At 38.1% G+C, this 16,365-nt stretch overlaps 1 protein-coding gene and 1 long non-coding RNA gene across 2 annotated transcripts; both read right to left on the reverse strand.

The window, feature by feature from the left end:
- Nucleotides 1-637: 637 nt before the first annotated feature.
- LOC145391884 (vacuolar ATPase assembly protein VMA12) lies at nucleotides 638-2,194 on the reverse strand. The gene has a single exon (XM_080266378.1). The coding sequence runs from the start codon at nucleotides 2,190-2,192 to the stop codon at nucleotides 1,530-1,532; it is 663 nt and encodes a 220-aa protein (XP_080122504.1). The 5' UTR covers nucleotides 2,193-2,194; the 3' UTR covers nucleotides 638-1,529.
- Nucleotides 2,195-2,429: 235 nt separating this feature from the next.
- On the reverse strand, nucleotides 2,430-7,739 carry LOC145391885 (uncharacterized). The gene is made up of 4 exons (XR_013895914.1): nucleotides 7,720-7,739; nucleotides 3,778-3,852; nucleotides 3,014-3,127; nucleotides 2,430-2,631 (listed from the first exon to the last, which is right to left on the reverse strand). It is a non-coding gene; the product is annotated as an uncharacterized LOC145391885 (long non-coding RNA).
- Nucleotides 7,740-16,365: the final 8,626 nt, after the last annotated feature.

Consider the following 16,365-nt stretch of genomic DNA (forward strand, 5'->3'; position numbering starts at 1 on the left):
CTTGGGTCAGCTACCATCCAGGTCAAAGTAGTGGAGCATGTCCTAGGGAATGGATTGCAGTTGTGTAGAAGAGATATGTTTGTGTAATATTCTCAGCCCATGCTTTGTAAACCTGGCTGATATCCTCAACAGGGAGTTTTTTCCAGGCCAGCTATTTATACTGCTTTTGTCCCCACACCACTCCCATGGTAGTATAATACCTACCAGGGATGTTAGCGTAAGACGGCAATGTTGGTTAGAAACCAATAGAGATGCCAGTAGTAGTTGGTACCGTACTAACTTCTTCAATCCATATACTGTATTTAATTTTACTACCACCAGACAGTTTTGTTCTCCTTTGTAAACACTTCAAACTGGAGATGTTAGCGACAGCCTTTGGTAACCCCTTCAATACAAGAGGTCATTTCTAAGATGTATATAAAATCTAAAGGTAGTAAGATTAAAATAAAAAAGTTGTTCCCAGGAGGTGGGGTTAATTTGCTGATTCCATGACTACAATTTTAATTATAATCAGGCTAACAGCAGACAGTTGTATTTAACTTTGGATCTCTGTTTGTGAAGGTGTTAGTTTTCAGTTCATATTTAAAATGACAGACACATATTACACCATCATATAGGGATTAAAATTAATACTTGGTAGTTTATAATTCTTTAATTCTTAAACATACATATCTTAGTAATACATGGTATATAATTATAAGGAACTTAGTGAAAAGACTGCACAGTAAAGGAAGAACTGATACTGGAAGTTTACTCACAATTATAACATGTCTAAGGTAAGTTCATAAGTAATGAATACATTATCCACTGCAGTACAGTATAATTTTAGGATACTACATAGCAGGTAAAAGTACAGCATATCCTCAAAGTTCATTGATGTTAGGTTTCCCCAAACCATATGAGTAGCTAAAACCATGATTACTCCTCACACAACTAAATGGCTACAATTTATGGATTCTCTTATAGAAGTCATCTGCTGTCATTATATTATACGCAGTCTATAAAAAATAACAGCTTAAAACCATTTCCCTTCCCTAAAACACCATAATCAGATGTCAAAACAAGTGTAAATATGTACCATAGAGCATAGCACAAAATTATGAGTACAGTATGTGCAGAATGAAATGTACTGGCCTTTGCATACATACAATACATTACAGCAGCACCAAAAATTCTTGTGGCACAAATTCTCACAGATGAAAAGCAGCAACTGCAATCCCATGGATGGTTGAAGAGGGAAATTTTAAGGGTACACTGTATGCAATATGGTAGTTACTTAAAAAGCTGATAAAACACTTGGTATTTTTGGAAAATTATGGAGTCCACACTCTGATATTACCATGCTGACATACTATACTTCTTTATAATACACATTGCTGTACCAGTAGAACATATAAACTATCCCTTTGTTCAAAACTGAAAAGAGTATCTTTGTTACAGACATGGGATAAATATTTTAGTTGGAGTCATGTGCATATACTAGGCTACAAAATCTTGTAACAAGCATTTTTTAAAGCATGAGTGGAATATCAGTTTGTTTTATCCAGTTTGGTTTTATCCTGGATCTGATTTTTACCTTCTTTATTCAGCTGCTTCTCCTCTCGTAAATCATCTCTAATGAGGAAGTACATTTCTGCAATACCAACTACAAGAGCAGATATGGTTGCTATCAGTGCTCTGACACCATACTCTGGGGTGACCATACCTAATGCGATAAAAATGGCAAAAAATGTCCCCACAACAGACAATAAATACTGTACCCCGGATACCAGTTGCCTGTTTAGAGTCCTCAGATCCCTGCCGATCTCTCCCAGACCACCAGTGTCGCGTAAATGTTTGGCATCTATTGATTTGGTCATATTTCTGTATTCCCTGTTCTCCTGCTCCAACCTAAGCTTTTGTACTCGCGCCTCCAATTCAGGATTCCTTGGTGGTGGCTCATATTTTGGTAGGACAATCTCGCTCTCTGAGATCAACTCGTGCACTCTCGCTGATATTCCCCTTTCTCTCATCTTCCCATGGCACCATTTTATCTCATTAGTAGTAAGGTTAATCGTATCACTAGCAGCAGCATCACTGGATAATTTTTCCTTTATACTATCAGGGGCTCCATAGGCATTCTTAAGTTCCTTCAGAATCTGCAAAAATCGCCTTGAGGGGATGATAGTAATATGATCCATTGTCTGATGCATGATGAATGGCTAAAAAAGGCTTCAAGATAAACAAGACAAAGTATATACTATATTCTGCATGTGCTTTAACAATGGCTGTGGCAAGTCTCTATAGGCCAAATAAATTCTGCTGTAAGCTGGAATGAAACTGTAAGTTTTTATTCCTTGCTCAAAATTTTAATCGTGACGCTTTTTAACACTCTGATGCACTTGGTTCCTGTCCATCAAAGTAACACTGCCTGATATTAGATGGATTAAAATGCAAAGTGGGTATTTCTCAGCCAGTACCAGTATTTTAAGTATACCCAGCACTTTTTTCCAACTGCTGAAATTGTGCTCTCAATGCTTGTTCCTTCTCTTGGTAGCTCTCTTCCAGGAGTTTTAGTTTTTCTTGTACGTCTTGTTGAACAGCGGCGAGCCTTGCCCTCCTCTCGGCCCTCTTTTTTGCTAGTAATTCCTCCTGAAGAAAAGAAGAGAAAAATTTTATAAGCTGGTCCTCATTTAAAGTTGCTTCATTATTTAATGGCTGATAAATTAACACCTTCTCCTAACTTAAACTTGTTCTGGATTCTTTTTCAAGTTGTTTTGAAGTCAGAAATTATTGTTCTTTTGTGCTTTTCATCTCTTAATCATGAGTCAGAGCCATAACTCACTCACAGTGGCATTTCCACAAGTAACATTACACATCCTAGACTGTAAGTGATGAATGATCATTTCATAACAGTAAGTCACTGGAACCAGACATGGATGCTGAAGTGAAATATACAGAACAAATTGCAAAGGAAGAGGTGTTATGAAATCCCCAGAGCCACTTAGAACAGGACTCTTAGTGCTATACTTACAGAGCTGAATTTCTTCTCAGTATCTAGTGTATCCTCACACATATGAAGAGCAACCTGTACATCTGCTGTTGTACGAGGAAGGTTGTCATCAGAGGAGCCCACAATCTTCTCTATCTGTGGTGGCAACAGTTTTCATGAAATTACGTACATTTTTATTTGGGTTTAAGATTTAAAATTACCCTCTACTGTATTTAGGAGAGTGTTTCTGCTCAAAGTTTTAGTCAAGGGGCCAAAGAAAATAGGAAGGGATGCAGCATCAGAGACTAGGTTGGATATATGTACCTGTACTATGGTTTATACAATACTTACATTTCGAGACCATGCTAGCACATGTAGTTGTTTCTTTTACTTGATGGGGGGCCCCTCCATGTAATAATGAACCATTTCTTTACTCAGTTACTATCCCAGAGGTCTCCATGCAAGACCTCATTTTTTTCCTTGATTTATTTCTAGGCATTTTTCTTCCTACATTCGGACCTAAAACTCTCCACGAGCAATCACCCTCCCCCTTCCTTTGAACGTGTCCAAACCATCTTAACATACCAGTCTGTATCACTTCTCCACTATCTCTTGTGCCAAACCTGTAACGTAATACACTGATCTCATTCTCAGTATTCTAATTCCTGTGCATTTCAATCTGTTTGTATCCTCTGCTCTCACTGACCATACAGCATAAGACTTCTCACACATTTACCCAAGAACAGATGCTCTTTAAGCAATAATATTTCATATAATATACTGGTTACTCTAATATGTAAACTCACCTGGCCTTCTTTAATTTCTGTAATGAGTTCCAGTGACCGGAAAAGTTGCTCCACTTCCCTATCACCGCGCTTCACCTGCAACACAATAATACATTTAAGAAACAAAATTCTGATTCATACTTTTTTTTTGGGGGGGGGGATGGTAGTTCAATAATGCAGTATTGTATGCATTGCATGATAAAAGTCCTTTCTATAATATTGCTCTAATTGGATGGAGACACATTAAACAGCTAAACATTAAAAAACAGTACCTCGTAGGAGTACCAACCAAGTAATGAGGATGTTAGTGGGCCTAGTGGAAGGGCAATGACAGTTATTTTTAGTCAAATTCGGCTTTAATCTATCGTACTGTACTTCCAGAATCCTTTAGGATTTGGAACTAATGACAGTGAGATCAACAATACACTCCATTATCCACCTAACCAACATTATAATGCTCTGAACAATTTAAAGATATGTATATGCTCTCATCTGTGTTGCATTTTAATACAGACTATAGCAACACAGTAAAACTGCACATTTTAACTTGTGTTTTAATGTTGCAGTTGGTGGAGGATTAGTGCCCCTCCCTGTAAAACAATTAACTCTAAGCCGTTGGCCACCCCGTTTGGGATACATGGCGTCTGGCAATGAATGAATGAATGACATCATTTGAATTACAATAAGAGAAGCTATGTAGTGGCATGCTATGGTATGGTACTGTGGTATTTACTTGCCTCAAATTCTTTTTTAAAATACTCTATTTCTCCTCGTAAAAATGGCCGGTGATCAAACAATCTTGAGAACACTTCATTGACATCTGTGAAAGAAGATATTAACAAAGTTGGATACCATACAGTATTAAATGGTATATTTCTTGACCCCTTCAGCCTATGAATGTAGTTTTTATTTTATTCTTGCTATCTCCTGACAGCTTTACTCAATTTAGGATTTTTTTTTTCTTTTTAGTTGTGGGGGTTAGATATGGTTTCAGTTTACCTCATCACCAATACTGAACTCTTCCTACAATGACTATCCACTGTCTCAAGATGGCAAGACTGAAAAACAGATGCCCTTGGTCTAAGGGGGTTAAATCTTAATACTGTACACAATACCTGGGAAATATGTTGGTTACTTTCATCTTGAGCTAAAAAAAAAAAAAAAAAAAAGTTCAAAGCACTTACTGGTCTGAGGACTTGCTTTGCTGTATAGCCTTTTTAATTCCCCCCCCCCCCCAGTAAATAAAAGAAATTTTGCCACTTTCATTTAATTCCTGCTTATAAAGCTTATCTCCCACTTATCCAATTTACACCACCAAATGTATAGAGATTTTGTGATGATTTGGAAATACCTGATGCATAATGAGAACAAACAACTATTCATTTAAAATGTCATCATGATTATTCTGACCCTTTTTTCCTCCTAACAGAAAATTATTCAGGAAAGTTATAGCACAAAAAGCTTCAATGCAAAACTTCACTTGCCTGAACTTAAATGCAATTTTGGCTTCAGCTGTATGAAGCTTTTTATTGCTTTCTAAAGCATTACCCCATTCATACTGTCAATTATATACCAGCATTTTGCTCAAAACCTATGGTATATCTCCTTCACATATCTACTGAAAACATGTATTATCAGTTCAAAAATTTGCTGATGTTTGCCTGCTGGCTGTGGCAAAGGAAGGTGTTACATAATATATTTTTAAGTGACAGTAATATGAAGTACAAACCAAAACAGCATGAGAAGGATGGATACTTTATGATGTTCTGAAAGGACTGAGAAACATAAAAGGCAAGAAACACTGCTGGCAAGGGAATGCTAACAAAATTTTGCTCAGGACCGTATAGCTAATACTGTACGGTACTTTTTGGAACTACAGAATCATTATTTAGGGAATAGTATCAGATATACTGCCTTTGCCATAAGTGATCATTTCTGCATGCAATATGGGATCCACTACTGAATAATGAGCAAAAATTTCTGTAACTGTTAATAATGAAAAAAATTACTAATATAAGTTTCACAGTACATAGAACTATTATTAAAACTAAGAGCATATAGGAGTGGAAAGGCCACCAATTTTTTACTATTTCTGAGGCATTTATGATGATGATGGATTATACATGTCTGACCTTTCCATATCACTCCCAACTAGGTACACTTTGTAATGCAAGATGCAGGCTGGTCACACCTAATGATTACAGGTGTTCCATAAACAAACATAAAAAATTAGAGGCTTGCTTACACCTTTGCTCACTCAGCTTTAATAATACAACCATTACTTTAGCAATGGGCTCTTCCTCCGTACAATGGGATCTTTGTCTGCTGTATGGTAATGAGACTTGGGTAGTAAACGAAGGGGATATTTGTTGATTCATACATAAAGAGACGAGAACTATTAGACTGATGTGTACAGCATCTTTGTATGACAGACCTTGGAGGGGGGAGGGGGAATTCAGGATTGCAAATGAAGAGTTGAGAAGAAGGATGGAACTTGAATGTGTTAGTGTTATGATGGGAGGGGGCAGACTGAGATGGTTTGGACATGTGGAGAGAGGAAGGATAACCAACGGCTGTGGAAAGTGAGAGGTGTGAACAGCGACAGTAAAGCTATGAGAAGCAAACCGAAAAAAAAAAAAAAAAAAATGGAATGAGGTCATAAAGTGTCACCTCTAGGACAAAGGACTGAAGAGAGAGGCTGCTAGAGATCAAGTGCCTTCGAGGGTTGTCATTAGGTGACCAAGGCTAACACATCTAAGGTGAAGACTTTATAAACAAAGTCAATGAAGCAAAGGTAAGGTTTCACTGTGCTGCTTTTCTTTAGATAAACCTTACTCTTGTAATAAAGTACCATGCTATACTCTGTCCACTTTAACTTGGCCTAAAACTGCCATCTCTCAATATTAAAGGCTGAATTGTAACAAGGGATTAACACTAAAGTTAGGCAGTAGTCACAAAGAAATCCTAGGAAAAGGCCTTACAGTAGCTACAGCCATAGTATTGTTTTACTCTACTCATGAACTGTAACAAGAAAAAAAAAAAAAAAATGCTAGTCTGGATGAAGTAGGTCTGCCAGAAAAGGGAAGTAGTTTTGTAAAATTCTACTATGCTTCTGAATGACAGGATATATGCGCAAAATAAAAGAGATCTCCAGTGTTAAGGTGGATAAAATATATATTGAAAAAATGCATAACAGCCTAGTCGAATCCATACAAAGCACAAAACTACAGGTACACATACTCACCTTCAGTACTAGGAGTGTCTAAACAGCATGAAATTTGGGAAAACAAACATTAATATGTGACTCAAATTTGCCTGATTTAAAGAAAAAAAATATCTAGGTAACTATGATAATTGCTTGAAAACACAGATAACATTATTAGGGTAATAAGTTTTCCATTAATAAGTTTTAAGTTTTCCATTAATAAGTTTTAGATATAACATTTTTACTAGTTTGGCTTAAAACTGTCATCCTTCCATCTTGAATACTTACTTGTAATGAAAGATGAACACAAGAAAATGACGCTAGCCATGAAGCAGTGGTGCAATGAAATGGATAACAAGTCAAAGTAATGTATTGTTCTGCCTCTGAGCTACGAGATATAAGCGCAATATGCCAAAATCAGGGCAAAATTAAGGGAAAACTATAGTCTTGTGGATATGTGGTCGAAGATATATTAGTATAATACTTATCATGACTGCAGCAATGTAACTTACCCTCCTTTTGCCCATATATACACACTAACATTCATTTATTGCTGCAAAATCATGACTCTTCGTTTATAACAGATTATCGATTATTCATATCAGCCAAACAGAGATACAAGAACATGATGCCGCCACTGTATTATACTTAATCTTTAGTTTTACAGGTTAAGTGCCCCAAATACCTAAATTATTTGCAGCACACTTCGAATAATACCCCAACTAAGGGCGCAACACGTAAAAATGCAAGGGACGTACCGCTGGCCGCAGCTGCCATATTGTTTACAAATAGACAGGCCCCATGTCCGTTTGCCTTAAATAAGTCTTCATTTTTAGGAACGTTAGGAAATTTACAGAAGACAATTTATTACAGTCACGAAAATATATTGGGGATAAATTTGAATAGCAATGTCCTCAAAACAATGCCATGAAATTGGAAGAACTAGTAGTGTTCTTGTACGAGCTTAAACACAAGTCAAAATAAGAGTATCCGAACAAAGGATATGTCACATGATGGTCATTGATATAAAGGTTTATATCAATGACCCTTTGAATATGAGAAACAATATAATTACTGTGCTCTTAAACCTTAGAAAGAGATAGAAAAAAAGAAAAGAAAAAGAGGTGGAGGAATGGGGTGATGATGTATACGAGTGACAGTGGTTTGGTGGGAGAACAATTTGACATCCAGACGATTTGTCTATGAAGTTCCCCCTACACACACACACACACACACACACACATAGGTTCAGTTTCATAGTGGTGGCGTCACGTCTCAGTAGTCTGTAGTTGACCAGAACAGAATGAATAGGCAGGAAAGTGAGGAAACTGTTGTGGCTGGTGATGGTTTCATATGTAAAACTAGCGGATTACCGGTTAACTTCCGTTAATTTTTGGCAGGAATTAAGCCGAATTAACTGACTGACTTAACGAAGCTAATTATCTGATTAACGGTTAACGAAGCTAACGTTTTTCATTAACTTGCCCACCACTGACCCGCAGTATATATAACACCACCTTATCAAAGTTACCCATTAACTCTAACATTTTCTGTGACGTGCAACTGATCAACCTCAAGATGGGGAACTTATTTCGATAATAACAATGGCCACTTAATTTTGTGTTTATGTAAAGAATGAGTATTTGTTGATTTAATGTAATTTACTATTTTCCGCCGTCATGAGATATTATTTTTATGTAGTTTCTCTATATTAATGTTTTCCACACTAAGCACGAAATTTATTTACTTGATCCCCATTTAATTTTGCAAGATGCATCTGGATACGGACACAGTGTACCAAAATCCGCACACACATTACCTTTTCTTGATATCATGATATATACTAATTACATTCTAAATCAGATCCGGGTATGAAAATCTCATTCCAAAATTTTCCTTTTTCTTGACACAACTTCTTGCAATATAAGAAATCAAGTATACGTGTTTTTTCAAGCTCTTTCAGAACCTATAAGTCCGACTCTAGAAAGTTATTGGAATACATAAATGGAGGATTTAATTATGTATTTGTGATTTTATGATGCTCTTTTGTTTTCAGGAGGGTGTTGATCTTGTATTGGTGTGTGAGATCGAGGTAGTTATGGTACGAGTGTTGTGTCGCAGTTCTTAGTAGTAAATTGTGGTGTTATTCTGAGGTTTTGCAATAATCCTCGTGAGGAGACGTTCCACCGTAATCCAGGTAAGTGTCAGGGTGCCTCATTTACCATTTTCCTGCTGGATGTTATGTGGAAATTAGTAAAATGATCAGAATACCCTCCAACCTGCCCAGTTTAGGAAGTTTTTCTCCCCTTATGTGAAGTATTATCACCTGTACGTTTTGTACCTTAAGCAGCCTTTTTGTAACCAAAGTGTCACAGTTTTTTTCGTTGCTTGGTGTTGAATGTTTAATGTCTGGTAGATGTCAACCTGTGTCATATTATAGATTGTAAGTTTAAGGTCACTGTTATGAGTCACTTGCAATATTTTTACAGGTTGTGAAGTATTGTCATTTGTCATGGATGATGTTACAGAGTGTTTAATATTGTGACTGTATTCTTTCATTTATGTGTGATGTTCATGTTATGCATATTTTTAGTGCCACTTTGTATATATGTTGATATTTATATCCTTGGAAATGTCTAGTTCGAGTTCCTGAAGAGGATTTACAATGGTGTCACTGTTATTCTTTTATGTTTACCTAGAGATGAAAATATATAATTCACAGGACATCACCAGGGAAACATACATGCCTTTAGGTGACAATGATAATTCATTTTTAATCATGTCATACTGTACTGTGTTTGTGCTGTTGGCTGGGATAATATTATTGCTTGTGCTTGTTCTTCATTATTCCTTCCTTCCTCGCTTTGTGGGATAATCTTTAGCAAAAGCCACACCTAGAATTCAAGGATTTTGCAGTGATTTCTGATTATTTCTCAGAATTTGTGAACACTTTTATGATGCTTCCATTGAAAGTGCCCCCAGGATATCAAAGATCCTAAATTGGGGAAGGAGTTAATTTGCGATGGAAGTGGCACAGAAGAAAAGTATCAGAAAATGAGGTATAAACATAGAATAGAGGAAAAGATTTGAGTTCTTGTTGTGGCTTCTACTAAATTTTTACCAATGGCTGCATCACTAAACATGGCTGCAGTGACTGGAGTATATATAAAGAGAAATATTGCTTGTGTCGACTTCAGTGAACATAAGAGTCATGATACCATATCTGATACCCCTTTTTGGAAATTGCTTTACACTGGTGGTCGTGTATTATGTCCTGCTCCCAGCCACAATACGAATCTGTGCCAAATGAGGCAAGAATGACAGAGCTTCAGGAGGAGAGGGGTTTGAGTTGTTAGGATGGCAGGAAGGGATGTAGCTAAGAGGAAAGATGCCGGAGTCCTCATCGTCATTTGATGGAGATTCATAGTGTGGCTGGGAGCAGGACATAACATTTGACCACCTGTATACTTTACATCAATACCACATATAAAACTCTAAGTGGTAGTTGAGGACTTATGGAGACCATGCTGAGCCATATGAGCTGTGGTGTATCCGAGTCCATTGGATGGTGTTTGTTTGAATTTCTTTGGATTTACCCTGTATTAGCCATGCCATGTAAGTGAAGTGGTGCTGGAGACTCCCTTGAGAAGCAAAAAAAGTGGATGTATTTTACTTGAGAGAGATGGTGAGAACAGTGAAAGCAAATGGAGGGTTTATATTTTAATGAGATTTTATGCTGTAATGAGTTTAGCATTTACAATATTAACTGGGAAAATATTTCGCCAAGATAAAACTGGCTGTAAGTCCTGCAGCTTATGTTCATCACCACTGATTATGTGAATTGCAAGTAAACCCTTTTGCATCAGGTGGAAATTTCAGTGATTCTTAGACTGGATTTGTGATCCAACATGTAGTTTTATCTTACCAGAATCCAGCAGATAGACTGACTAATGTGTATAACCAGACACCTCAATGCTGCAAGAGATGGTCACAGATGAATAGTCTCAGTGTTGCTAAGGTCTCCACCATCAAGCTTCTCTTTCTGCAGAACACACCCTCTCTCATATGCAAACAGATAAAAGTACAATTTCAGTTTGGCTTGGTGGAAGTAGTAGTAATAGTAGCAGCCTGAGGTTCATCTGAAATGTGAACCTGGTGGACTGTGAGCTAAAGTTGCCTTGCTCCTCCTGCTCACCATCCTCCTTTTGGGGGATGGGGAAGAAGCCGAGGGATGTTTGCACAACAGGGCAGCTCCATCACCCAGCTATATGATGCCACCACATGAAGGTGATGATAGTACGGTACAGTATACAGTACAGTACAGTATTACCGTAGTACCTTTGTTAACCCTGTCCTTCGAGGGATATATATTTTGTACTACAGCATACATTCTCACTGTGTATTTTATAGAGTAGTCTTCCTACCACCAGACAAATTATTAAGCTTCAAGAAACTTTTTGAACTACCGTAGAGGGGTCAGATGTGGGTTTTCCTCCAAGCTGAATAAAATCATCTGGAAGTAACACAAGAGTAAAATTAACACTTGTATATATGTCATCACATTGAAAGGGTTCCCGGTACCCGGTACTGATTATTGGGGACATTGGATTCTTTAGCGATTTGGAATTGTAGTAGATTTGTTGAATTACTTATTCCAGGAACAGCACTTGGTACTTGTATGGTCTGTCTTTAAGAGCCAATAAGGATGTCAGGGGATGGTATCACTGAGTAAATTTATGAATAGGAAAATCAGGTCAACATTGTACACACTTGTGTAATAATGTACATAAATTAAAAGTGTGGTATGTTTTTGAAGCAACATGTCAATGTTATGAACTCTCCTGTTAATGCAATGAGTCATTCACTTTGAAGAACCATCACACAAGTACTTTAATTTAGACTGCACCAGTAGATTTATATTATATTTATACCTAGTGCTGAGTGTGTTTTAAGTCTAGACCTTACTGTGAAACATTCTTTCTAGCTATGTCCTGCTGTTCATGCTTTCTCATGGCACCAGAGAAGGGCTTGGAAAGTTCGGATGTGGCTTTTCTTCCTATTTTATAATTTTTGATCATTCTGAAAGTTGCTGATTATTTTAGAAAAAGGATTTCCCCCTATGGTGGGATGTGACACCCATACTCCCTTCTGGTATGAAGGGGGTAACGTAGGTACAGGGTGATATTTGTATTGTTATTGTGTTGCTGATTTGTATTGGTTAAGTTGTCCATTTTAAAATTTGTGTTGTAGTATATCCTTGACTTGAGCAATTAGTGTACGGTACTTTTCACTGTAAGCACACTAGTATCTGTTTTGGTAATGCCGGTTAAATACCCGGTAGCTCACCATTTTCTAAGCACTGTAGTTATTGAACAGTACCGGTGTATATAACAGTAGAAATTGAGCAGTACCGGTACAATAATGTAACAGATCATGTCTGCAACTGGATATAGAAATTTGGGGTGCACAAAGTTGACTGTTAGAATTATTCAGTACATTGGGATAGTCCATGCTTTCATGGACAGGTATTTGGCTTGGTATTTTAGTTGATCATATACTGTATAGCTACTGTATTTAAAAGTGTACAGTAGTAGCGTAGCCCCAGGTTCATCTGGACGTGAACCCAGCGTACTACTGGCTGAAGCGTTCCTCCTTCTGCAGTCCACCATCCACCTTTCAGGGGATAGTGAAGGAATTGAGGCAGGTTTGTACAGCCAGGCAGACAAGTCATCTGGTTATGTTGGTGCCACCATGTGAAAGCCTCCCTGGCCAGCACCGGAACTGCATAATAAAATATAACAACATTAGCTATGGTACTGCATTCAGCTCTCAGGCCTGATACTGATTCTAATGAAAGTACAGTATTCACTTAACCTCTTCAGCACGGCCACAACAGATCATGAAATTAGTCACATTAATTCTGATGTATAGGTTAACTATGACATATGAGAAAGAAAGTCATCATTCATCATCATCATACCATCTGGGCCTCCTTGCCCACCCTAGGGCAGGGTGAGGAGCAGCAACATCCAGACAGCCAAAGTTTGCCCAGTTCAGTGGGCTATGCTTCCATGCACTCATCATTCAAGCCCTCGACAACCTGGCTCCATCAGATAGGCCAAAAAAAATTTCACCACGTTCTTAGCTTTATATACACCTACCTGATGGAGTCAGTCCGAACACTGTCACGTTAAGAAGGGGTGCCAAATCCCTGGTTATGCACTTCTCCGCACAAAATTCATCCATCTGGCTCGGTCTCTTGTCAGTCGCTTAGCCTCACCAACTTGAAACTTCCATACCTCTCTTTCTTACACACTCATCCACCATATCCCTCCATCTTCTTCTTGGCCTACCTCGCCTCCTCTCTCCTTCAGATTCGCTCAGATATACCTTTTTCACCACTTCATTGTCATCCACTCTCTCCACATAACCAAACCATCTAAGTACACTCTCTTGATTTTGGTGTCCACAGACTTCCTCACACTGTATCTTTCATGTATCACATTATTGGGTGTCCTATCTGCTACTACTACTACTGCCAGACGCCTCAATCCCGTTTGGGGTGGCCACAAACAAATCGCCTCCAAGTCGCCCTGTCCCCCACCATTTCACTGCCCTGCTCCCAACTCACACCCCCCTCTCTCATATACCTCTCCACCAGCTGTATCCAAAAAATAAATCTATGGGAAACAGGTGCTAGGGAGATTCCTGAACCCATGAGAATACAGACCCTTGATTCTAGTAGTGCTACACATTTTTTTATTCCATGACCACACCAAATATTCTGTCATGAGCAATAGTTATGCATCACTGCAACCCTTTCAAGTGGCATTAGTTTATTCTTGTTTCTACAGGATGGTTTTATTCAGCGTAAGGAAAAAATTCAATGCATGAAGGGTTTAAAGGTGACTACTTTTAACCCTGTCACTGGATATAGTGTCTCCGAGCCGAATAAAACTGTCTGGAGGTAGCACGAATAAAGAAGAGCCTTATTGTAATTGTTGAAGGGATTAATGCTTTCTGTATTGAGAAAATTAATGTGCTAGGGTATGATATCTGTTTAGTTACTGCTTATTCTTCGTACCACCAAATTTATTGAATCAGCCTAAAGAGACTGTGTGGAGTGATGGGATTAGCCCCTTGACTCTGATGACATATTTTGTGCTATATCCAAATGATTTTATTCTGAATAGATTTCTGCAGCAATGCAGAACTCTTCGCCAGCTTCTTTTGGTGTGGATGTGGCCTTAGTCTTCATTGTATCTTGGATACTGTACATGTAAAATATAACTCATTTCATTCAGCTGGTAGCTACTGTAAACGAAAGGAAACTGGCATATCAGCTTTATGGATAGCAGTGCATATCAGCGTTACAGATAGCAGTGAATCTTGAAAAGACAGTCTGTTTGGAATTTGCTTTAATTAAATGAAATTTTAAAAAGTTATGTGAAAATGGCAACATAAATATAATGACTTGCTGTATAAACTGGTGATATGTGTGTGTGTGTGTGTCTCAGCATGGAGTTAACTTTGTATTCCAGACTAAATTCTTTGCCAGGGGTTACCTCCACACCAAATGTTTGCTGGCATGGGTGGGAGTTCTGCATCACTGAAGCCTATAGAAATTCCTGCACCTGCCCACATGCAGAGGGGCCACTTCTATGGGTTTAAGTGATTCAGAACTCCTACTTGTGCCTATCTGCACCAGCAAGCACTTGGCGTGGATGTGACCTAGGAGTGGTGATTGCATGGCTTGCTAGAGTGGTCGTAGCCACCCATCTCTTTTATGGTACAGTAATGCAGTACTGTCTAGAGTTGATGGTAGCCAACCACCTGTTACAGTACTTGCAGCTTGAAGACAAGCTGTAACAATAATAACTAAAACCTGGCACATGTAACTGACACATTGCAAGGTGAAGACAGAATTTAATAATAACAAAAAAACTGACACATGTAATTGACACATTTTCTAGAATTTATTGGTATCCAGTCATGGTCACAGTTCAGTAAACATACGTCAGTCATACTACCTGACTGGATATTTGGCCAGAGAATGCCATGGCCTAGTCTTAGAAATATGGTGACATCCTTACTGTTATATTCAGCAGTTTTATTCATCTCAGGAGAGACTAAACTTGAGGAGTTAAATATGGCTCTCATTAACCTTTTAGTACCAGAGGGCTGTCTACACTGGATAAAACCTGGTAGTAGGAAGAATAGTAATAAAATGCAAGCCATCAGGTTGAAGAAATAAGCAAAGCAAGCCACAATATGTACGTGTGTAACATGTCTGATTTGCAGCTGGCCTTATTCAGCAAGGTAACTTACACATGAAACTATGTTATATGTCATGCTTACTGCTGCATCTGGTATAAGTTACATCCGTGAATAGTCCCAGCTGCAATTTAGACATAACTCGCACTAGCTGTTATTGGTATTATTACAGACACTATACTGTGTTCCCCTTACCTTGGCCAGAAATTGTCATCCCTCTATCGTGAATCCTGAGGTATAACAGGAGATTTTAACATCAGAATAAAGTATGCCAGTCATGGGGAAGTGCTTTTGACAGTATGTAGAACCACAGCATTCGTTTCTGTCTCTAAGCTACATGAAATAAGCTGCAAATGGCCGAAAATTTGAGCAGAGTCGAAGTGAATGAACTGTCATATAAATCCACTTTTATTCCTGAAACAGTGAGCAGTAACATTAAACCCTAGTGATGTGATCTTCGGAACCCAGAAAAATTCAGAATATTGTGTACGAATTGTTTGTGTGACTGAAAAATGGAGCACTATTCCTCACCTTACCTGTATATGGCATACGTAACATTGCATATGGTGTGGATTAACCTTCCTCACTGAATGAACCCAATTGTAGTTCAAAGGCAGGTTACACACAGAATGGCACGCATAGCTTCTGGTGTGAGACGATGTTTAAGAGGCAGTGCTGGACTATTTATAATCTGGCCTGAAATTGCCATCACTTCATCTTGAATGCTGAGTAGGAACAGTAAATTAACACTCGAATATGATGCTAGTCATAAAGAAGTGCAGTGGAAAGAATGTAGAACCATAACAATAGATTAACACTCGAATATGATACTAGTCATAAAGAAGTGCAGTGGAAAGAATGTAGAACCATAGTATTGTCTTTTTACTGTCGCTGAGCTACAAGAAATAAGCTGCAGAAGGACGAAAATCTAGGCCAAGTTGGGGTGAAAGAACTAGAGCAAGGAGTGTGTTTTAGTGATGGTTCATGGCTGTTTTGACCGTTCTTTTTGATTTTGGTTTAATGAGTGGCGTTGGAGGTTAGGTAGTGGTTGTTTTCATGAGTGATGTTGGTGTTTGAGAACGAGGATTGAAATAGTGATGTTGGTATTGGAGAAAATGACTGTGGTGATC

Source organism: Coenobita brevimanus, chromosome 20 (genome assembly GCF_032717465.1).
Source record: "Coenobita brevimanus isolate Jiangsu-jjx chromosome 20, ASM3271746v2, whole genome shotgun sequence".
Classification (NCBI taxonomy): Eukaryota; Metazoa; Arthropoda; class Malacostraca; order Decapoda; family Coenobitidae; genus Coenobita; species Coenobita brevimanus.